Genomic DNA, 23,725 nt, shown 5'->3' with positions numbered 1-23,725 from the left:
AGACCAGGAAATTGGAGTTAAAAATATCGAGGGCCAGGGTCTGGACTCTGTGTGACAAGAGACCAAGAGGCCACTTCATATCTTGATCAATTTATCTATAAATCTAATCAGCGGGAATCAATGAGCGGAGCTTCTCTTCAATCTGGGAGCCAATTCATCCTCAACCCTCAGCTGTTAAAGGGACCGACACACTGAAACACACAAAGCAGCAACACAAGGAACAGTTTAAAAATCAGGAAATCTTTAATATGAACCGAATACGAAAAAGAAAGAAAAAAATATAGAAAGACATGACAGAACAGTGACAACAATCCCTAGTTCAGACCAAAACAAAGTCAAAAATTTAAAAATACAAAAAGTTAAAACAACGTTCACACAGAGCAGTCGATAGTAATAAAAGCACATTTTGGGTTAAGACTGTTTTGTAGCGAGTGTGTTTGTGTGTGTGCGTGTGTACAGTTCAGATTCACCAGATTTGGCAGCAATCACAGCGCAGCAGTCAAGAATAAAGCACTCAGAAAACATAAATTATAAAGCACTGCAAAATAACAGAAGAGAGAAAGAGAGGAGACTGTAATAGAAGAAAATAAATCCTTCATGCTTGCTGTCACTGAGTAATACACAAATGTGACACCATAAATTAGTAATTCTTTTTTTCTCTGCTACATATTTATATATTTATACTATGTACACAGGAAGGTTTTTTTCTTTTTTTGTCGGTGATGCGAGTGAGCTGGGACATGTTAAGGCTTTGATTTGTCATCGGATGTCTGGAGCCAAACAAACAGGCGAGGGGACGTCACTTTTTTGGAACATGGGGGGAAATATCTGATATTTAGACTGCATCACCTTGATGCTAGGCCTGAGCCAGAATTGCAGGGTTCACTAAAAGCATTTTGTCTGACAAGCACTGCTTCAGTGAAGAGGTGGATGTCACCACGTTTGTGTCTGAGGATGCAGAGGTACGAGGAGGGACTGAAGGGGATGTGGGAGTGCGATGAGTGACTTTTAAAAGCATTGAAAGGGAATCTGGGATGAACAAGAGGTCAGCTTGGTGACATTTTCATGAAAGCTATATATCCTCGAACATAAATGGATGCTCTTTGAAAAGTGAGATTTACATGCTCACAATTTGGGTGCAGCTTCTTCTCAACACGGCTTTCAAGCACGATGGAAACATCTCTGTATTAGTGCGATTGTGTTTGTTTTGTTTCCCCCCCCCCATTATTATTTTGTGCAGCTTTGTGTGGGCTCATGTCAGAAGATGGCAGACTTGTCAGGTATGAGGTGTCTGCTGCTCCACCAGTTTGGCTGTGGGAGTGAGCATAATGAAAGCGACTGAAGGGTGTTTGTGTGGGCGAATTGTTTCTCCTCATTCTGCCGATGTATACACGTACAGCAGCTGTGTGCACGCACGCGAGTGAATGCACCTTTGAAATGCACAATATCTGCAGTTTAACACTTTAGCGGTGACTCAGGACGGACACCCGGGTCACAGCTCCGGTCGTGAAAGTGTCGCTGGAATACACACCAGCGACTAAACGGAGGTGGCTCACATGCGTTCATCTGTTGCTTGTGGAGTGAAAGTATCGGAGATACTTTTTTTTTTTTTTTTGCTGTGTGCAAAGAAATAGGATGTGGTTATGTGAAAATGCAGGTGATTCGAGGGAAAAAACACCAATATAAAATAAGCCTCAGGTTATATAAGGTAGGACATTTCAGCATTGACCAAACTACATTCTGAAAGCCTGCGAGGACATTTGAACTCGAGGCCAACACAAACCTCCTTACTCCTGGCAAAACGGGCTCCATCAATCCGATATTTACATTTCATAAATATGTACATTTTCACGAGAAAAATAAAGATGATTACATTTATAGTACACAGATACTTCACACCAAAATGTACATAAGTGTTTTTCTTTGTCCCTTTTCGTTTTCTTCTCTTTTTTTAAAACTCCCGCCAACCCCAAGAAACCAAGTTTTACTCTGATATTGTTCATTGAAGATGTGACAAACACAAGTGCAAAAAAGTAATACATTTTTTTTTCTATTAAGTGGTTGTGACATGTCAGCAGTGTTCAATAAATCTGTTATTCATCCATTTATGCATAAACTAAGGCCATTAGATGATAATCCCATTGAACATGCTGGCTTACAATCTGCCACACGGTGCTCAAATGCTAAATGCTGTCACCATTTTTGTTATTTGCCTTCTGCCTCTCTCCTGCTCTCTCTCTGCCAGCATGAAGGTTAACAATTAGAACAGCAAACACATATTTCTACTTATTGCATGCAGGGTCTGTGGTAGGAATGGACCGGCTGCCGTTGTCAGGGAAATAAATCTGCAAAAATCTCCCATCGTAGTGTTTTTATGGTTTAAAATCATTTTAATGAGATTCCAAGGGCAGAGCCAGAGAGGCTGGAGTTTTTCCCTGCTGCCTGGAGCATACAGTAACGTGGCACTGCCCCTACCCCACCTGCTACTGGATGCTGTCAAGTCAAGAAAGTATAAAACAAGCAAATCATCGAAATAATCGCATTTAACTTGTTTTATGTTTTACTTAGGTCTGCATAAAAATAAAATAAAAATGGCAAAGCTATAAATAATGATCAGTATAATTAATTTTAAATTAATTTCAAATAAAGTGACATTTTATATAAAACAGTTTTAAACTAATTAATTTTCAAAAATGCTAAAATTTAGGTAAAATATTTCAGTTAAAAAAAATCTGTTTTGAATTTCATTTTCTCTAATTAATGAGTAAAGTTAGCAATAACTTTTGCTTTAAACATTTTTATTTTATGGTAATTTCTGCCAATATTTTGACGCTGCAGTTATCCTGCGTTGAGAATCTGGTACCGGTGCATGCCTGGTCTGTGCTGAAGCATTTCTCCTCGGGGTAAAAGCGCCATGATGAGAAAAGAGGCAGATTACAGCAATCCACGCCCCAGCTGGCGGGTCAACCTGGTTTTGACCGGCAGACTCCTTCTAAAAGGTCAGCGCAGAGCCCACCAGGCCTTAATGGCATCGATCAAGATTACACCTGCTGGATGTCCTGAGGAGGGGGTCAAAGGGGAGTCAATAATCAGGGCGGGAAACTCATGAGTGGAAAGAGCTTCTCATCACAATTATCCAAATGCATGCAGATACACACACTGAGCCTCAAAGACATCAGTGTACAGTAGCCACCGGGCCTAATTTCAAGGAAGGAGCTCATTAAAAAGGAAGAATTAACGGTTCGAAGACAATAAGCTCCGCACCTAAAGGGCCATTTCACCACATGTTGCCCATCAATACCAAACCTTTTTACGTCTTCCAATCAATTCACAACATCTAACATCCGCTAATGGAAAGTAATATATGATCCTCATTGAAAATCTGTCTTGCCTAATGCCGCAGCACAATGGAGGCTCTGTTACATCTGGCCATTTACTAAAGTGTGGCAGGAAGGGTTGTGAATGTGGCCAATCCAGGTGAATTACTCCATTGGAGTGGAGTAAGTGGGGCTCCTGATGGATCAGCAGCGGTAAAATACTCCCCCTGCTCTAGGTGGCCGTGACCTGGACAGCGCCCCGGATAAATCAACACTTCCCATAAACACTGGAGAGAACGGGAAGAGAAGGGATGGGAGGAGAGCTAGAGCGAGGAAACGCCACTTCATAAACGATAAGCGGCGGCAATCTGTTGGTCCCAGCTAGACGAGCAACTTCATGGCTCATTACCAGTCAAGCTCCTCCTGTTGGGAGGGATCCGGAGAGATGAGGACGAGGAAGAAGAGGTGCTTATCTCCATTCCTCCTGCATCTCTCTCTTCATCCCTCCGCCCCATCACATCCGCAGCACTTCATTCCTTTATCCAGCATCAAACCTCCAGGCACAGAAAAAACAAGTCTGCATGCCAAATTTCCTAAAAAGTTGCTGCAAATGGGAACCTTCTCAACTTTTCTATTGGTAAAAAACAAAAACAATAAGCCGAAAGCTTCTCTTCAAACCTTAAGAGTCCAGTGTTGCTGATGATCTGCAGGGCTGCGTGTTTAGAGTTGTCAGAGTAAGGCAGAGAGAGCAGAGTAAGCAGGAGCAAATACATCATTCACATCTCTAATACACCCGATGGTTTCTGTCTTTTTTTTTTTTTTAAACACACCAACACACCAGATGTTACAGCACAACACATTACCAAAACAAAAGGCTTTCCACAGGAGGACTGAGAGTCGCAGGCAACATGGAACTGCTTGACAACCACAGTACATTTTATTTTTAAGTGAAGTTAGGAGTGAATATGCAAGTGAAAAGCCTGTATAGCCAAACTTGTATCATGATTCAATTTTCCTACTCCCACACTATGTATTTTCTCTTTTAGTCAGACAGTTGAAAGTCAAGAACTGAGCAATGGGGAGAGCATGAGCTGAAGCGGTGAGAGAGATGTTGCGCTTTTCTCAGTTTGATTTTCAGTTGATGCTTCATAAGATGCTTTTCCTCATGCCCTCTTCCAGTCCTGCTCACTACGGGGCTGCTCTGTGATTAATAATTGGATATATTTAAAATCAATTTGCAAAAATAAAAGTGGTATTTTTTAATTTTTCCCCCCTCAAAGGGAGTGGGACAAGACCCAAAGCCAAACAATCCTCGAGAGGAATACTTAAGCCTGCTTTTTATTTCTCTCATCTTCCTCCTCTGTATGCTCTCCTCCTCTTCCTCTATACGTAAACTGCAGTCCGGGAGATGACCGAGCCATCCCGCTGGGACTCCATGTCATCGTCCATAAAATCGCCAATCATGTCGTCCGGGTTGGGAGGGGGGCGCAGTTGCAGAATCGGGGCTCCTCCGGTGAAGTGGTCGTATCTCTCGTCATCCTCCATCCCGTCGAACTTCCTCCTCTCTGCTTCATCTAATTCGTTGCTCAGCAGGATGTCCTGGGCGGTGGGTGTGCCGGTGACGACCTCAGGCCGGGCACCCATGGTGAACGGCTGGTGGTGGTTGTTTTTCTCTCCCAGGCCCTGGTTGGGCGAGCGATCGATGTAGACGGGTCCGTTGTTATTACCACCCGCAACGCCGCCGCTTCCCGTTCCTCCGCTTGTTCCGTTTTTGCTGGCCTTCTTGCCGCCACCGAATATGCGCGTCTTCATGTCGCTGCCGCCGTTAGCCCGGTAACCCTGCTGCTGCCTACGGCTGCGGGTGACGAGCACGGTAACGAGGGCGGCGACCAAAAGGAGGGCCAGCAGGGAGCCTATAACAGCTCCTGCCACGACGCCAGCATTGGAGTCGGTCTTTGAAGGCTCTGTGGGAGGGAGGAGAGGCAGAAAAGGAGAAAATAGAAGAAAATGAAAAATTATTGGAGGAGGAGAGAGAAGTAGGCACCAGAAAGAGGAGAAAAGAGACAGCATGAAAAAAGTCCAGTAAGAAAAGGGGAAAGTGAGGGACAGGAGATGTCAGTGGTGGTGTGAACTTCAGTCAAGTGTGCAAAACTACTGAGATGCAAGTACAGTCAATTGTATTTAAATCCAAATACATATGCAGTGCAGGGAAAAAGTATTTGCTTGCTTACAGATTTTATCCCATTTTTCCTTTTGAAACTCAAATGTTTGACACCAAGCAGCCGCCATCAAAACAGTTTCAGTCATAACACCGGTGTCATTGTGACAGTTGAGGGGTTAATAAATCAAATAAATAAAATCAGAGTAAATACAAAATAATGTTTTCAAATGAGGAATTCCTTTACTAGAAAAATGCAAACATCTCAAACAACCTACACTGTCGTCAAACAGTAAGCACTCCACTTGTTTAATCATAATTTTGTTGGGTTTGTTTAGAAATCGGTTGACTTTTGATATCCACAACCAAGCCAGCACCATCAGAAATCACTTCAGTAGAAGTTGTCTGATGTAAACCCAAATATCCCAAAAGATCCTGATGTGAATTGGTTCAAGAGGAGAAAAAAAAGGTTTTAAGATTCAACATTTCAAAAAGGCTTAGAAAGCCATTTCCAAGACTGATTGTCCAGTGAAAATTACTATAAGACAATCACCTTCAAAAGAACCCAAAACAACTTTTAAACCAGTGGGTGTTCATCATTCAACAGTAAGAAAGAGCTAAAACTGAGGCGAGAAACCAAAACCTCCACTGACCTCAAAGCACAACAGGCCTGCTTCCAAAAACATTTTTTTCAAAAAGAAATCATCATCCTCCCCGAGTCTTTTGGAAAAATATTCTGTATACTAATGAGACAAAAGAAAAATATTTCAGAATCTTATTTCTCTAGTGTTGGTCTTGACAGAGAATATCTGAACATCAATCCAAGACTTTAAGCTCAACGCCAATCGGGTTATGCAGCAGGAAAATGACCCAAACTGTACAGACGAGTCCACCTCAACAAAGAGGATTGGAAGTGGCCCAGTCCAAGTCTGAACTTCCATCAGATTGAGCCGTGTGTAAAGACCCTTGACCGGTTGGTAATTCCCCAAAACCCTCCAGTTTGGCTGATTGAAACCAGTTATGCATAAAACAGGGCAAAATTTTCTCCAGTGATGTTAAATGACTATTGCTGGTTATCACAAATGCTTGATGGCAGCTGTTATCTAATAGGTTTTTAACAAAACTTTTTTTAATTTAGCATTTGAAAGCTGCTTTTTGTATTTACTGAGGTCATCTTTTACATCAATTTTTGACAATTTTCACATTTAAGTGGGACAAAGTCAAAAAACAAGAAATCTGTAAGCAGGCAAATATTTTTTAATAGCAGTCAGTGTGAGAGTGTGTGTGATGGTGTGTGTGTGTCGAGCCTTCAGCTGCACTGACAGATCCTCCCCTCCCTTTAGGCTGTTCCTGTCCCCTTCACCACAGCCACGTCTTTACAACGTCTCAGCCACATTCCCCCGTGTGCTGCCCTTCGACAGCCAGGGTCTGTCCAAGGCCCATCACAAATCACAGAGCTTGGAGGGACGGGGGAAGGATGGGGACTGGGAATTAAGCCACGCACACACACGCACACGCATGCTCAAATGTACACAGTTTCTGATGAGGTGGAGAGCGGCGGGTCAGGAAAACAAGTGGAGGCCATGCAGAGGAGAAGGAGGACTGTAGCAATGAATGAAGGAAAGAAGAAGATGGAGACATGGAGGGGTGAATGAACGCGCAACGCAACAGAATGACAACTCTTCCTTGAAGCGATTCATCAACAGCGGGGGGACTGAATGGGTACCCCCCTCTGCTTTTGTAATTATTTGAGTGTAGATTACTTCAATGTGAATCCATTTCTAATCTGGCATCTCAAAGTCCCAACAGCCTTGCTCCACATACATACACATAAAAAAAGGGCATTTAGTGGCTTTGTTAGAGTGCAAACAAACTTAAGGGGATACAATGAAAAGTAGGGCTCTGCCAAATCCAATGCATTGCTTTTTCCAACATCTATGCACGCAAAAACTGCTGGGACGGAGCAGTCGAGACTAAATCAGGGTTTGATGAGGTCCCATATGACTCGTCAGCTGCGTAGCTCTTACCACTCCCTGGACACCCGTGTCCAGCGATATTATTGCTGTATTTTATCTCAACACGACCTTTATAAAGCACATCTTTGTGCTAGAATGGATGTTATTGCTTCCACGAGCAAGGGAAGTGCTAATAAATACCAAAGCTGTGTTGGAAGGGTCCCCTCATTCAGTGTAATTCACTATATAGTAAAAGAGCCAGTTTATAGTGCTACTCAAAATCCTTCCTTTTACTGCTCATTCAGTTTCCACACATTCACTAAGAGTTGTAAACAGGGGACAGTAGAAGGCATTAGCCAGCTCAGTCAACACTAGCTTTGTTTATGCCAACATCCAAAGCTCTTGCTGCAATCTTCAAAGATTTTCCCCAACATTGCAACTCCAGTCATTCTGAAGCAAGATCTTAGTAAATGACAAATATCCTGAAACGCTTTTATTTTGTTTCAACTCTAAAATAACCGCGTGAAATCTCTGTTCTAGATTACAAACATGGAACATTAGCTACATTTTTCACAGAGTGTTTATTTGAGAAACATTTGCAAAGAAGTTACAACACAAAGAAATTCAATTGAGCTTTTTGAGAAATATTCATTTATGGAAAGATTTGTTGCATCTTGTGCCTCTGTAACTTGACACAACAATAATGGCTAAAAAATGTTATGTTTGTTATAATTTAAAGTCAGTGTCGTAAAGAAAGACAGTCTAAATGACAAAAAAAAAAGAAGAAGTCAAGCAAAATGTTTTGTCTTCTGGAGAAACCGTCTTGATTTAACAAAGAGATTCTTTAGAGAGAGCTGGAGTGACGGGCGTTTTACTGGCCTGTATGTACCACATACAAGCCGGCCATTCTCTCTCTGTTGCTTTCAATGTTTCAAAGACAGACAAATTCAACCGTTCATAAATATTTCTGTTTGCACAAACGCTACTGTCTTCATGTGTAAAATAAAAGGCATGTGAGCCAACAGTGTTATTGTTTTAAACCCATGTTGCCATGTTTAGCAGCCAACCTGTTACAGAACCAGACAACCCAATTGAAGCAGTCAGTGTTAGCGGAGTGTGGATAATGTTTAACACAAATTATACCAAATGCTCTATCTTTTTGCTAAAATGTACCAAACAATTATATATGTGCACACACACAGTTTAACAACCATCACGTTAAATTATTCAAAAGCACTACAAATAGATGCTTTGAGATGCATTTGAAAATGTATCTCATAACTAGCAGCATTTGTTCTGCAGCGTGGCAATAAAATAAAATGTTATAGAACATTTTATTTTACATTTAAATGTGCAGCTAATTTTATGAAACATACATATGCCAAATAAACCACTTAAGAACTTAAAACATAAAGATAGCATACCACCTAACTTGTTAAAATTTTATGTATGGTTAAAATAACAAGCATAATAAAATAAAGAAACATTATTTCCTACAGAAGTGCATAAAAATGCTATAGTTAAGGCACAGAGGGAAAAAACATTTTACCAAAGTCACACTAAATTATAATGTGTCCTACAAGAAAGAAGTTCACGAGTAAGCTCTTCTGTAATAAAGAAAACAGTAAAGTCCCCACAAACTTGAGCTTTGCAGAGGCTTATTTGGGTCACAACTTCAGGATTTTAAATGCTTTCTGGGACTCTGACAACTCCCCATAAACAGAATCTGTGACCGTTTCCTCCCAGTGTGGTCATCATCTATAAACGAGAGGGTTGGGGATTTCTGGCAGTACCACTGCTGGAATTAATGCTGTTTGCAGTCACAGTAGTGTGAAGCTGCTCGGAAGAAAAATGCCCTGCAACTAGCACCGGTTCTGCAGCGTGGCAATATGTAGACAACCTATCAGGAGAGTTAACTTCAACAGAAAGGATGACTACATCAGAAAGACAGCCTAGATTTTATTTCATAAGCCGTTTCTACAGCAACACATAATCTTTGGAGATTTAAAGCGTAAGCCTACTTTTAGAAAGGGAATTGATTATCTCTGAATATTTCCCACTTTCAAAGGATTTGTGTGATGCATGTTGTAAGATTTCATTGTATTTGACATGCTTTCATGTGATCTTCCAACAGGTCGTGGATCATCAAGCAACAGAGCAACGTCTTGCTATGGATCTGAAATTGAGAAGACGACACAGAAGGCGACGTCGGATCCCAACGTTGTTTATTTGAGAGGTTTCCTGATGCCAGCTTCACTCTTCACTGGGCTTTCTTTGTGTTTTCTTGAAAAAGAATGGCATCGCAGTCTTATCATATTACATATCGAATGCGTTTTGACATGCACAATATTCTACATGTCCAGGGATGCTGTTGATTGGTCACCTCGTTAGTAAATATGTCCAGAACTTAATGTCAGTATAAATGCAGATGTTCTGTGAAAACCTGAGAGGTTTGTTGGAGAACATTAGTAAACAAACAGCGACATGAGGACCAAGAAGCAGAGCGGACATGTTAGGAAGAAAGCAGTAGAAAGCAAGTTAGCTGGTAAAACAAGTCCAAAGCTTTGTGCACTTCAGAGACCGTTCAATCCACATCCCAAAATTCAGATTTGCTTTCCACCTAAACTAATAGGCCGTATAAGGAGACTATTAATTAAAGTAGCCATGTGATCCAAGGTAAGAGCTGCAGAAATCCAAAGCTAAGGTGGGACAAGTGAAAAAACTGGACTTTATGAAATAGTGGTGAGAAGAAATCTACAGCTTACAGAAAACCATGAGAAGTCTTATTTGCAGTTTGTCAAAGCGCTGTGGTCAGAAAAGGCCTAAACTCTTATTTCAGTGAGTGAAACAGGTTGTGTATGGAAGAAACGCTGCTAATCCTCCTACATGAACCTATAATAAAATACAGCTGCATCATGTATGACACTTGCATTTCACTTCTGAATTATGCACTTCTTTGTCTTGGGTCCAAGATAAAATCCCAATAACAACATTTACTTGAAACGCGGCAAAATGTAAAAATGCTAAAAAAATATATACATATTTTTGAGCCACACAGCAGCTTGGTTTATTTCCAATGTGTTTTGTTTCAGTTCAGTCCATCCACCTGAATCTTTTGTCTGCTATTTTCTGAGTAAGCTTGGATTTTTGCTGCTCTCATTCAGATTAAATGTTTCCATCTCGCCGTCCTTAATGGTCAGAACTCTCATTTGCACATTTCTTTGTGAAGAGAGGTTGCTGCTGGGCTCCCTTACACTCATTTGTGCTAAAAGCAAAGAAATTGCTCTCTATAGCTACAAGTAAACACGTTTGAAATCTTCATCTGTCGCAAACCTATTCGTCTTCCCCTAAGGTTGGAGCTCTTCAGCTTATAAGCAAATAAAATTATGGCATGCCCATAAATTTTTCATGCCAGTCCCTGGTTGAAAGTGATCAAGAAGCCCTTAGATGTGCTGAATATCATGTCTGAAGCTCTCCTCTCCGCACTTTCACCAGGCGCTGCAGAGGATTAACCGCAGGACGCTGCTGTTGGAATCCCTGCCTCAATTTGAAAGCAGCAAATCAGCCTAACTTTTATTGTCATTCCTATTCGAAATCCCAAAGAAATCAGCCCTTCTTGTTAAGTGCATAGAAGGCAGACAGAATCACTCTCGTAACACTGATTCTTGTCAAGAGAGAAAATGGGAGTGTGCTGGCTTCTACACCTGTGCTCTTCTCCTCTTTCCTTTCCTCCGTCTCTCCCTCCACTACACCAGCTGTCTCCTCCACGCATGCTGTCTGCGCTAAATCCATTTTCCCCATCATCGCTCCAATTTGCATTCGTACTTCTGTTTTATGCTACTTTTTTTTTTGGACCCTTTTTCTCCATTGCGTGCCCGAGGAAAAAATTAATAATGATGGCTACACTTTTCTCCTGCTTTTGTTCGCTTTTCTCCCAAAGCACACCAACTCCCTTGCTTTGCAAGCTGCGCTAAACACTCCTATTCACACACACCAGAGAGCAAAAGCTGGAACTCTCTGTCCACTCCTAACAGGAACACAAGAAGTCCATTATCTCCGGCCCAGAGGAGCTCCGTCACACGCAGGAGAACTTTGGGCCGGATGCTGCGACACTTTTCCATCACATCAAAAGAAATTACACTTAAAGTCAAATGCAAATTTTTCCCAAGCACTACTCATCCAATTATTTTTAATGCATCGCTCAAGTTGGGTTTTTTCAGACTGCGCAGATAAATCCTTTTGTAGAGGATAATTCATGTTTTATTCTGCCGTTCTGAAGATAACCCCTTAAAAGATTCACAAAATGAGACGTAAAAAGAGTCACAGCAGGCTGTCGGTGCAGGCCCAGACATCCAACAACGAAGCCTTGAAGTTTGTTTAAGTGGGTAAAGGAGGAGACGTCTCCGAAACAAGCTCCTCGATGAGCCAGCGGAAAGCTTGCAATATGCAAGCTGTGTGGATAACGGCAGGGGAAAAAAGCAGAAGTACAATACTGGTGGTTATTGAGATCATGTGAAGTTGTGAAGAATCAGTACATGCTGACAAGCAGAGGGATTACATATTCTCTATAAAACCTCCTGATTCTGCCTTTGGAGAAACGTGACTGAGCAGAATTCAACACAAACTCATGATATTGTAAAGTAATTAAACAAATTAAGATTTTCATAAATGATCCAAGCTTTTATTTCTGTTTCACATTTTCACAGCGGCTCAAAGGTAGAAGAGAGACGGTTTTGGCTGCTGCTGCTCCATGTTTGTGTGAAGTGAGCAGCGTAATCTGTCTTGGATTTGTCCGACTCCGAGCACGGAGAGATGTCACACTGAGTGAGACTTGCTGTCTGTTATGGTACCGACTAAAGCTGCACAATGTCTGGAAAACATGCGCTAAGATGACGCGCAATAAATAAAACGAATATCAAAAAGAGCATTTCTGCTTTGCGTTCATTGCACACAGAGAAAGTGGGTAGTGAATTTATTTGTCCGATGGGGGAAAGTGATTAATCTCAAAAACATAGCCTTATTAAAACTGTTTGGGGAAGCAACAACTTGGTTATACTCAGCGACTTTAATATTTTGAAACAACAAAGAACAAAAAATATTTAGGGTGGGTTTAACCACCACCCATGTTCCTTATACAGTTAACAGCAGTTCAGCAATATTGCGACTGAGTGTCATTACGGTGTAGCAACAATGAAGTTAAGAAGCATTCTGCAGCCTCGTTTCTAATGACTGTTAACACAAAAATATATTGTTGCCTCTACATTCATATTTACTCAAACCCCAAAAGAAGCATATTCAGAAATGTATGTTTCACGGCATTATAGGAAAGACTGACTTAAAATACAAAACTTTTTATTCATTTTCATTTGTTCAGCTGCCATATTTTAATATCCAAGTCTTGTAAACTGGTTTCCACATTTAGAATTCAAAATTGGCCAACATTTCCCGGAAAATGAGAAAAACTGGCTTCAAATTAAAAGAAAGCGTACCGTTAGAAGATGAGATTTTACCTTCAATGTCATTTTCATTGTGATGAAGCACAGCCTGTTCTGTTTCCCTTAAAAAACAATTTGTTACCAAAAACTCCCATCAAATATCGGTTTGGTTATTTTTCAGGAGAAGTATGAAGATTTGTATGGCTTTCAGAAAAAAAAAAGCATTAAAAACAGACTTTTGAGGTTTGATGGATTTTGTTTTATCTTGCACTACCAAGAGTCACACAGCTTTGACTAAAGGTTTTACACCAATTTACTGCAAAAGTCTAAAAGGTTGTTCTTTGAACTGCCTTATATGCCAACCTTACAGAAGAAAAAAAAAATCAATTTCTATATCCATGTTGTTTTCTGCCAGCTATGTGGAAGGCTGTGCCTTAAGGCAAGGGAATAAAATAAAAAAAATATGATACAAACGCACCAAAATCACTTCCATGAATGCATTTCTATTCATATCATTAGTATATTTTTGTTGCAGATGTTAAGTTGGGGAAATAGCATAAACTGATAAAAAGTTTGTTCAGAAATGGTATTTGGGCTTAAAGCCTTTTCCTTTTGGCAAAAAGAAATTGTAATAAGATGCCGTTTGTTATACGACAGTAAAAAAGTATTAAAAATATAATAATTTTGCCACCTCTACACTACAGCAAGTAATTCCTCCCCCCCCCCCCGCCCCAAACACAGAAAGCATATCGTGGATGCCAAAACACAGCCTGCTTCTTGTGAAGTCTCATCCAAGAGGACTGTACGCTTCAAATGAGCGAGAGTAATGAGTGAGACGGAGCGTAAGTAAAAATTCACTGCAGCCTCACAAATACAGACGTGGCCGCAGCCTCCTACTCCTCCCATACCATTACAGTCTGCGGTGATCTGATGTTGGGCAGGACTTCACGTAAAGCAGAGCTTGAAGTTATCGAACGGGGTTGTGTGTGGGTTTGGAGCGCCACCGTTTGTGCATGTGTGCGCTAATTAGTGTGGAGTAGGGGGCCAGTCACAGGCTGGAGGGGGAGACTTGGCTCCTACAGACCCGAGCTCTGGCCGTTTCTCGCATGGATTGACAGACACAGGCAGACGCGCGTGCACAGGAAAAACCCCTCACCCAGTGGAGGAAAAACAGCCAAGCCCCTTGCCCTTGAACTGTCTCTTCAGATGAGTCAGAAAATGGGAGAGGTTGCACTGAATTGAAAGGAAATCTCTTTTCCGCTGAACTGAAAAGAAGCCGCGCTGACCGCATGGGAGATTCAATCCAGAACATTTAATTTTTTTTTTTTTGGGACATACAGCTGAGCGGCCCCCACTTTCTTCTTGGACTGAGGAAATAAGATGGAGGGAATCTAGGTTATAGCCTCACAAGAGTCCCCCTGAGAGAAACCCAGAATGGAGGGATGGAAGGAGAAATGAAGACTACTAAGCTGTGATTAAGGAAGAGCTGCTGCTATTTAAGAGTTAAGCTGGAGAGGAGAAGGAGATTGCATGGGCAGAGGAGGAGGAGAAGAACGCTGGAGGGGGGGTAAGAGCATCCTCTCCGAGCAGAGAGATCAGCAAGCATGCAGGCGGAGGCTGAAAGACAACCTGAGAATGAGAGAAGTGGGAGAGAGCGTATGCTGAGCAAGAAGATGAAAGATGCAACAAAGAGAGCCAAGTGGAGCCAAGGAGATGACGAGGGAGAGATAAAAGGGAAAGAAAGAGGAGAAGAGGGGATGTCTGCATATGACTAAGCAACAGGATCAGAACTGAGAGGAGGAGAGGCAAGGAGAAGAGAGGACATCCATCCCTCTCTCTGCCTTGTGTACGCAGGGCACGGCTGAGGGCAGGGGACTCGAGTAAAGCAGAGTCACAAAGTGGAGTGGATTCATGTTTTTGTGTATCATGCAGCTGTGGGGTAAGAAAAAAAAAACACAAGGAGCAGGGGACCTGCCATGTAGCAGGTGCTGACCATTTCACGCCTGTCAGCCCCTCTTAGCCCTGTTTGTCTACAAAGATCCACATTAGTCTTTGCAGGTCTGAATCACACCCCCATCTGAAGTCATCTCTTTCCACCATAGGTTCCTCCTCCCACAATCATGCTTCACTCTGACATTTGCTGCTCGCCTTAGTCACCTCTTAACTGCTGGCAGATTTAGCTTGCATCTTATCCTCCTCCTCCTCTGGAAATGAGTGACACTGGAGCAGGACAGAGGGAAGGAGGACGGACCCGACTGGATGGGTGGATGAGCGATTTGTGGGAAGTTCAACATGCGACCGAAAATGATAATGGAGAGCGTAAGAGGCAGAAAAAAATGAGAAAGCAAAAGAAGAAAAAATAATTTCAGGATGAAAGAGAGCAGAAGAGGAACGAATGGTGGAGTTGAGAAGAAAAGCGGTGAAGAGCTGAAGCAGCAAAGGGTGACTGATCCGCTCTGAGAGGCTTGAAGAGTGACAGAAACACACTACGCTGAGCCACAGCAGAGGCCAATGGCTCTACACGTTGGACGCAGTGGCACAAGATTCCCACAGGAGTTTTAAATGCTGTCAGCATCGCTCCCACTCCCTCCGTCCCTCATGTCTTTACCCTCTCAGACTAAGGAGTGCATGCTGGCACTGATTTATCTCGGCGCACACTCCCTGGCTTTGTAGTCTGAAATCAAGTCTCCATCTTCCTCCACCTGCTCATGGGATCTTCCAGTCTTCCTCACTTGTAAAACACAGCAGGAGATAAAAAAATCCTTTGTGCTAAAAAGGCCAGTTACACTACTACTGCATGTAGCAGGAGAAAGTGGCCCCCAGAGAGTATACTGACGCATACTGTGGCATCATAAAACGCCAAGAGACCTCGAAGATGGGGAAAAAAGGGATAATCAGAACGAACAAGCAAAATATGAAGAGGGTGAAAAAAGCTAAAAATTAGAGCATGAAGAGCCTGGGTGGCTTTTAAGATGTAGCCAGCAGGAAACATGTACTTTCTCCTCCATTATAGACACAGTTTACTCCTATGTCAGCAGAAAATAACTTCATATTAAGTGCAATCATGCCACAGAAGAGTGGAAGGAGATGCATATTGTATGAGGTGAAATGCAGGGATGAACTCTGCTGAAAGGTCCTGCTGAACTCTTGAAGAACAGAGTGGGGGGAGAGGGGGCACAGGCACCGTGTGGCCTCTTTTCCAGTCTTACTGACACCATTTTAGACATTTTTACTTCAAAGCACAGAAACACCATCAGAGGCTCTTCCTCGCATGAATGCATGTCTGTATAGATGGATGATTTTCACAAATAAGAGTGCCCACACAAAAACATGTGCAACTCGACGGATATTACCAGATCTTGCAATATCAAACGAGCCGATATCACTTGGCAAAGGGAAGTCCGTTTTTCAAAACATATTCCTGCATTTTATTCCCAGTGAAACTTTAATATCGCCTCAATTTCTCACAAATTACACTTAACTGTGGGATTTGAATCAGAAATGACCATTTCTGATTTTACATGGCAGCAATGTTGACATTTATGTAAAATTTTAAAGTATGAGTCAACAATGAGTAAAGCAGTGTGAGGCTCAATATTGCAGCTAAACATGTTTACTTCAACATAGTTTAGATTTTCTCCAAGTCATTAACTTCTTGACTTTATATTTTTTCTTGAAATTTAATAGGAGTGCATCAATAAATTGGCCAGACGATAAATCTGCCCCAATTTCCTTAATTTTGGGAGATCAGTGATCATCTTAATCAATTTTATCTACCCCTGCAATGGTCTAAAAATCAACCACTGTCCTCTTTTGCTGGACTGAGAAGAAGGTTTGACTGTCAGACTGGACCGCCAGGTTCCCAGTTAACGATCGTTACCCCACTGCTGCCAGCTGCTCTGGTTCTGGGCGGCTTTTGCCTGACTCTTGCCTGATCCGCCTGCTTTGGCTTGAGCTGTGCCAGATGCAGTGAGGCTGCCTGCTTGTTTTTTGCTTATTTTCCTCAACAAAAATCTCAGTTATTTTTTGAAGTCCATATCTAAATGTGTTTTGCTACAGCTGGACCAGCTGGGTCACAACACCAGAAACACAAAATCTGTTTCAGTTTTTGGCACACAAAGCAAGAGAAACATGATTAAATTGCTCCTCCGTGTCATAGTTTTTAAAAACTTCTAGATTAAAACAAATACGCAAAAATCTCTTTTTTCAAATGAGATTTTGAAAAGATTTTAAGAGGTTTCTATCAAAACGTCTTAAAACTGAGTTAAAATTCTTCATTTCGAAGGGAAATACGAGATTCTTCATGTGGTGAAGTTACATCAATCCCTCTAATATGAAGGTTTGGCCTTTGAAGATTTACCTGTTGTGCCCATTTAGTAGTTTTATAACTCAAATGATGAAGTAAGAATGGAAGTACCTCTTGAGTTGCTACGCCGTATTGACCGAGTTGCGTAATAAAAATTACTCATCTGGCTAGCTGACATGTTAAAGAATAATAGTCTTCCAGTGCCAAGCAATGATTTGTCTGGAAGCATTTTGACTCCTTGGTAGCAAAATTAATAATGAGTGAAAGAAGAGACACAGTGAACTGTGACAATATGGCTAACTATTATTTAGCCATCAGTTAGCATCCACTCCTCTTTGGCACTAAGAGCTGCTTCAGTTTTTCAATGAGTCTGGAGAGGGATTGGAGAAAAAGATTTAAACTTTTAGCCAAACCATTTTTAAGAAGCAACAATTGTATTTAATCTTTTTTTTGTCTCCAGTCACAAACAGCTCTAGAAATACAACCTGCCCATCATCAGAAGGACGACGTCTGCACTCCAAGCACTTCAATTGTATATCTAAAGACTAAAAATACTACCATTAAATCATATTGAGACAAACCCAGAGAATACGTTTATGTTTTCACTGAATAGAGAAAATACTGTTCACACTGCAAACCTAAAAATCTTAGAACATTTTTATCACTTGCAAACAAAGAGTTAGAAACATTACCACAGATCAACCAGTTAACATATTTTTAGTGGTAATTGCAATAATTGATATTGATCAAAATCAACTTCAAAATAGAATATCTTTAAGGATATTCCATCTCGCTCAAGAGGATTTTTGCCAATAGAATTGTCTCAAGATAAGAAAAGAAACAACTTTTTTAAAATGTCAAATGTGAACTAGAATAAGATTTAAACACAAAATTGTTTTTTTATAAAACCTTTAATAAGTTTGTGAAAAAGCTTCAATTTTCTCAAAAATACCACTACTCTTGTGTTTTTATGAAACTAAAGTCCTGCATTGACTTGTGCGATGTACGCATTGTTAACACCAGTAGCAAGTTTCACATGAGCTTATAAAATCTAAATCTATACAAATCAAATACACCACTCACAGTTGTTGTAGTCTAAAGTGTAATTACTGTTCATTTCCTTTGCTTTGGGTCCTCTGTTTACATTAATGCATGCAAGTACTTCTGAGGAGTCATCAAGTGTAAGAATGGCTTCAGGGTAAAAATAGGCCTCGGTTGAAAACCACAACAGATCAGAAAAAAATGGAGGCCAAAGGAAAAAAATAGATATGCAAAATTGCATCTAGATGCACAAAAAAACACTATTGCAGTATGAAAACTTGGAATAAAAAGTATTGACAGCATGCAAAGAGATGTGGAAAAAGTGGCACAAACTCCTAACAGAAAGCAGAAAAAGAGAGACATGATGTCGAAGGAAAGAATCCAAAAGGATGAACACATTGACTCAGCATTTACATCCCCTCAGACACACACACCAAGGACAGAGCAGCTGGACCCACTAACCTTACACTAAACACCCAAGATCAACCTCAGCACAGAGAAAATGTGTGTGTGGGTGTCTGCAGTGTTTATGTGGCTTGTGAGGAAAACAAGGTGTATCCCTGGGGAAGCAATAAGAGCATAAAACACGGGGAAACGTGTGGCTTGTGTGATGAAAGAGCACTTGGTTCCAGCTCATCGGTTTTCAGGATATAAATATTTTCATACACAAGCCTGAGGTAAGTTTATGTAATGAATGAACAGCCAGCAGTGCAGTTTGCTTTTACTCTGCTGGAATTCTCAAAGCTTTATTGATGCGTTAAATATGTACAATTGATCAGCATATATGGACATTTGCTACTTGTGCAAATTACAGCAAGCACTGATTTTAATCTGTTTAGAGCAGCAGATGAGTGGATTTGTGATGCCAATTCATTACGTAGCAGGGAAGTGCATGAAAAGGACACTTCAATTAATCATTTCCAGTGACGAATGCGCACATGTGGCGCTCACATTTTAAATCAAACAAAAAAAGATTTATGCACTGATTGTGCGAGTTAAACGGAAGTGCAGCTTGCTTAAGTCAGGATGCAGCTCACCTCTGACGTTGATCGTGATCTGTTCCTTGGTGGTCCCGATGGTGTTCTGGACCTCGCACACGAAGGTGGTGTTGACAGAATTGTCCACTTTCAACACCTTGAGCTCCTTGTCTTTGAGCTGCACGGTGTCTGGCATCACTCCATTCATTCTGTGGGGAAACGAGCAGATCGACGTAGAAAAGAAAAGGAAAAAGCAGTGAGGAGAGGCCGAAATGAACAGTTATATATGAGCAGAATGTGCTGCATTGTCCAGTCTCAATAAATTCCACTAATCTTGATTGGCAGAGCAGAACCAGTCAGTGTCCAGCTCTCCTAAAAATTAAATCCACTGTTAAATTTGGGGAAGAAGAAATCACATTTACAATTATAATGACTATAGTTTTCGCCAGCTCTAATAATTGATAACTGGAGATGAACCAACCAGAATTTTGTAAATTTTTCACCAACCAGAGTAAACTTGGCTCAGTTTCTTTAAATAACTACAATGTACAAAAAGGAGAGAAAAAGAAAACCAATCTTAAATGCTGTCGTCCTTCATACATAGCATTAGAAAGAGTGGCGTAAATGAATCACTTCTTGTAATTCATGCAACCTTCGTGTTATCTGTTTTAAGTTTTACTCTCTCTCACTCCTTTACAGCATGAAAGAACCAATCACACGTCTCAACACATTTACTTTTAAACAGCCATTTATACCTCTGTGCTTCTCTAGCTTAATTTTTATACGCCTTACTGATACCAAAATAACAAACATAAAGCCTTCTTTGCCCAGTATCACTATCTGACCAGAGTTTGCCTGGTTATGGCAAGCTGGCAGGCCTTACAAAGTTTCACCGATCAGAAAAAGACCAGATTTTAAAGCTCATAAGGCTGAATATAATTTGATTCAGTTGAATTGATGATCCATTTCTATGTGAAAGAATTCAGCGTCTAACTTTTATAGTAAGAGTTATTAAAAATAAGAAAAATGTAAATATCCAAGATTAAAGTGTCCAGAGTTATTTCCTCTGTATTATTTTTGTAGTTCCTGCAGCTTTACAAATTACCAATAATAAAGGAAAACAAGAGTTGTTTGTGGAAAAATTCAATCTCGCCTCAAATCCTATTATGAAAAATAACTCAGTCATTTCACTGTTTTTCCAGAGTCAATAATAAGAACTATGATTATAGTTGTAAAACGCTTGCAGACTGAAGAGTAAACTACGAGTGGAGGAAAGGAAGCCTTTAAACGGCAGGAAGACAAAACGATAAAGCCTCCATAATGACCCAATACTCACGATTTCCACTCCACAGAGAAAGGAACGGGGTTTGCGTGAGCCTTGCAGAGGAGCCCGACGTTCGTACGGCCCACGTACCAATTGCCGTCATATCCCTCGATTTCAACCACAGGGGGGTCTGGTGCAGGACGAGTGAATGACAGGAGGGAAATTGGGGAAGGAAGGGAAATAAGTTTAATTATTCACTGTGAGGTTTGAAATGTTGAAAGCCTATCACATTAGTGTGAGCGCCAGGGGAAATCATGAGAGCAGGGTCCCTCTCTGTGTGTATGTGTGTGTGTGTGTGTGTGTGTGTGTGTGTGTGTGTGTGTGTGTGGGTGTGTGTGTGTGTGTGGTCTTACACTGAATGGCTATCTTCAGTGGGAGGCTCTCGTCTTTGAGCTGGGTCCTGTGTGTCACCAGACAGGTGAGGTCCTTTGCGTTGTCCATGGCCGTCGGCACCAGGCGGTACTCACTTGTTACCGTCACCGTGTTGTCGGCGCCCGTCTTAGATTTTTCTGTCCAGTTGCCATTGGCTGTGGTCACCCATCGGATCTTTGCTGCTGGGCGGCCATCTTTGGACTCGCAGCGGGCCACCACGACCGGCTGAGGTCCAGCGATCGCCGTTATGGTGGTGGCGGAGTTCAGAGGCTTGGCTGGTGGACACAGCGAAGAAAGGATGCACAGGGAGAAGGAAAAAGAAAGGATTAATGGATGTACTGAGAAATAAACAGAAAATAAGACAGCTGAGGGAAATGATAATGTGAGCAATTATCTTTTACTGATAAACAATTTAAGTCAGCCTGGCTGACAAAAGCAAACATCCTCTGCCCTCCCAACCCCAATCAAACCCTCTCTGTCCAGTTAATCTTTTTTTCTCTCTCCTGAGATTTCATTGACAAACAATTACAGGCAATCCTGCTAAACTCGCAGATCCTGCCTCATCTCTTCATCTACTTCCTCTCTATACCCCATCACCTATCGCTGATAAGCCACGTCCCCGTCTGGCCCGCTGCATTTCCATACACTGTTTCTAAATGATGACATGATGTCAGTCATTTCTCCCCTCCCTTCTCATTTGCCCTCTTTGATAGCTTTGCGGGATCAGAGGAGAGCAGGAAGACAGGAACTGACAGCAGGCATGACAAGCAGCCAGATCAATACGCCGCCTGAGGGAAGCACAGAGGATCGGCGAGTTGGAGAGGTGAGGGGCCGCCGAGCCGCTGGGCGCTGAGCCTCGCCCATCTCACATTAAGAAGAATAAAACTGATGCCTCTAATAATGGCAAGGCAACAAGGCTCTCATGTTAAATCCTTTTAAAATATGTGTTTGAATTGAAGAGCAGCACAAGATGCCTTGCATTTGTCCCATAGGTGAGTATATTCTAACTATAAGCAGATGGGTGACCACATTGCACAAAAAAAAAATATATAAAAATGCTTCACTTTCCTTTGGCTCAGATTCAGCGAGTCTGGAAAACTAAAAATGACTGAACACTTTTGGCAAGAGAAGAAAAATAAACTGACAACAGCCGGCCAACCTCTTTTCGATTATACCCTCACTAATCAATGTGCTGCTGTGTGAAAGTTGCAAAAACTCAAACTAAAAACCTGTGAAGGAGCACAGACCACCTTTTACTGGGTTACTCTTACTCAATATCTTCATTCATTGATTATTAAAAATAAAATAAATGAGATGCGTGCAACAGATTTATCAGCTCAAATGCAAGTAGAATGAAGTTTGCCCATTTCTTCCTTCAGTTTTCAACTTTACAAATAAATATAGGAATAGTATGTGTTTACATCACTTTAAATTACATCTTTAACATAAAAATAGTAATAAATTTGTTCTATTACTGCCTTACAATGGGAGTTCTATGGATTAAACCAAAGTTGAACAAAATCTTATAAATATTTATCACACTGCTCCTAAAATTTAAGGTTTTTCTCTGAAATACCAAAAAGATGCTGGAGTGACTCTGGTCCATACTGCAATGGATAGTAAAACAGTTGTTCACTATTTAATTTTAAGCTCCATTTAACTTGTAATATTAGATGTATTGAGCAATATAATCCCCCATGGGCCCAAATGGTTCTTTTTATCTACTTTCTTCTAAATGGTTAACATTTTTGCCCACATTAATCCTAATGTTCCAAAAATTAAGGGTTTGAATCAAAGTTACAATCTCTCTTTTCATATTGCAACTCTTAAAATATTGCAAACTCTTAAATCCACCCAAACTCCACCCAACTACAGTAAGCTTTAATTTAGCCATTGATTTACTCGATTGGTAGACGTATGGATTTTTTTAAGGGGATTACCAAATAAAAACCCGTTAAGTTTAACTTGGATAATGATAATAATAATAAACTGTTGTCATTTCATTTATTTACTGCAAAATGTTCAAATGTGAATAACTTTTTCCAATTAACCCAATTTGTTGTTGCTGCACATTTTCAGATGCAGCTGCGATCTAACAGTTCCTACAAAAAGGCCTCAGCCGCAGTGAGGTGCTGATCATCGCCTTGTACAGCATAGTTGGATTAAAGCTGACACCATGAAAGCATAGAAACACTGTTGCGGTTTCAAGCTTTTGGTTTTACTTTGAAACGTGTCAGCCTTATTTCACCGTAGAGTTTCAAAGAGAAAACGGCATCAGACAGGAAAAACAGCACAAGTAAACATCAGACAATTTCTCAACTTTGTGTTGACATAGTTGGCTGATAAACTGGGAGCAGGCCCCGTTTATATGCTGCAAATACCAGCAAAACTGAAACAGAGATTTCCATTTAACTACTCTAGACTTTAAGTTCCTTCTGATAACATGCAGTTGCATCTTGAAATAAAATATCTTCTTATTTTGTTTTAATATACGATTCAAACTTACAGCGAGACACAAGGGTGTGAACATTTGTTTCTTTCATTCCTGATTTTTGTTTGCAGGTTTGTCACGCGTCAGTGTTTTAGAGCATCAGTCAAAATCAACGCAAATAAAAACAAAATTTAATTTTTAAATGGTGGTACAGTTCGTTATTGAAGGAACAAAAAGCTACATGGCCAACTACTGTTACATCTTACAAGTGTGAAAAACAGTAAAAGAAAAAAAAGGAATTCAGGAAGAAACATATTTTTAACAGCAATTCAGTCATTTATCCTCTTAGCCCAGGAACAGCCCTATAAATGTCCTCTCTGGTTGAAGAACAGCCTTAAACAATCGTTTT

General features: G+C 40.9%; 1 protein-coding gene across 2 annotated transcripts in view; it reads right to left on the bottom strand.

The window, feature by feature from the left end:
• LOC129371063 (nectin-2-like) overlaps nt 1-23,725 on the bottom strand; it is a 112,581-nt gene that overhangs the window by 44,394 nt on the left and 44,462 nt on the right. The window contains exons 4-7 of one of the 2 annotated variants that reach the window (XM_055047423.1): nt 20,867-21,160; nt 20,526-20,643; nt 19,250-19,398; nt 220-5,281 (exon numbers count right to left, since the gene is read on the bottom strand). In XM_055047423.1, the coding sequence (XP_054903398.1) occupies nt 4,701-5,281; nt 19,250-19,398; nt 20,526-20,643; nt 20,867-21,160 (1,142 nt within the window). In that variant the 3' untranslated portion in view covers nt 220-4,700. Of the gene's footprint in view, nt 1-219; nt 5,282-19,249; nt 19,399-20,525; nt 20,644-20,866; nt 21,161-23,725 lie in introns of those variants that run through there. The other variant, XM_055047424.1, reaches the window with a different exon arrangement.

This window comes from Poeciliopsis prolifica, unplaced genomic scaffold (genome assembly GCF_027474105.1).
Source record: "Poeciliopsis prolifica strain line A6 unplaced genomic scaffold, Auburn_PproV2 SCAFFOLD026, whole genome shotgun sequence".
Classification (NCBI taxonomy): Eukaryota; Metazoa; Chordata; class Actinopteri; order Cyprinodontiformes; family Poeciliidae; genus Poeciliopsis; species Poeciliopsis prolifica.
This window is presented reverse-complemented; position numbering and strand designations above follow the sequence as displayed.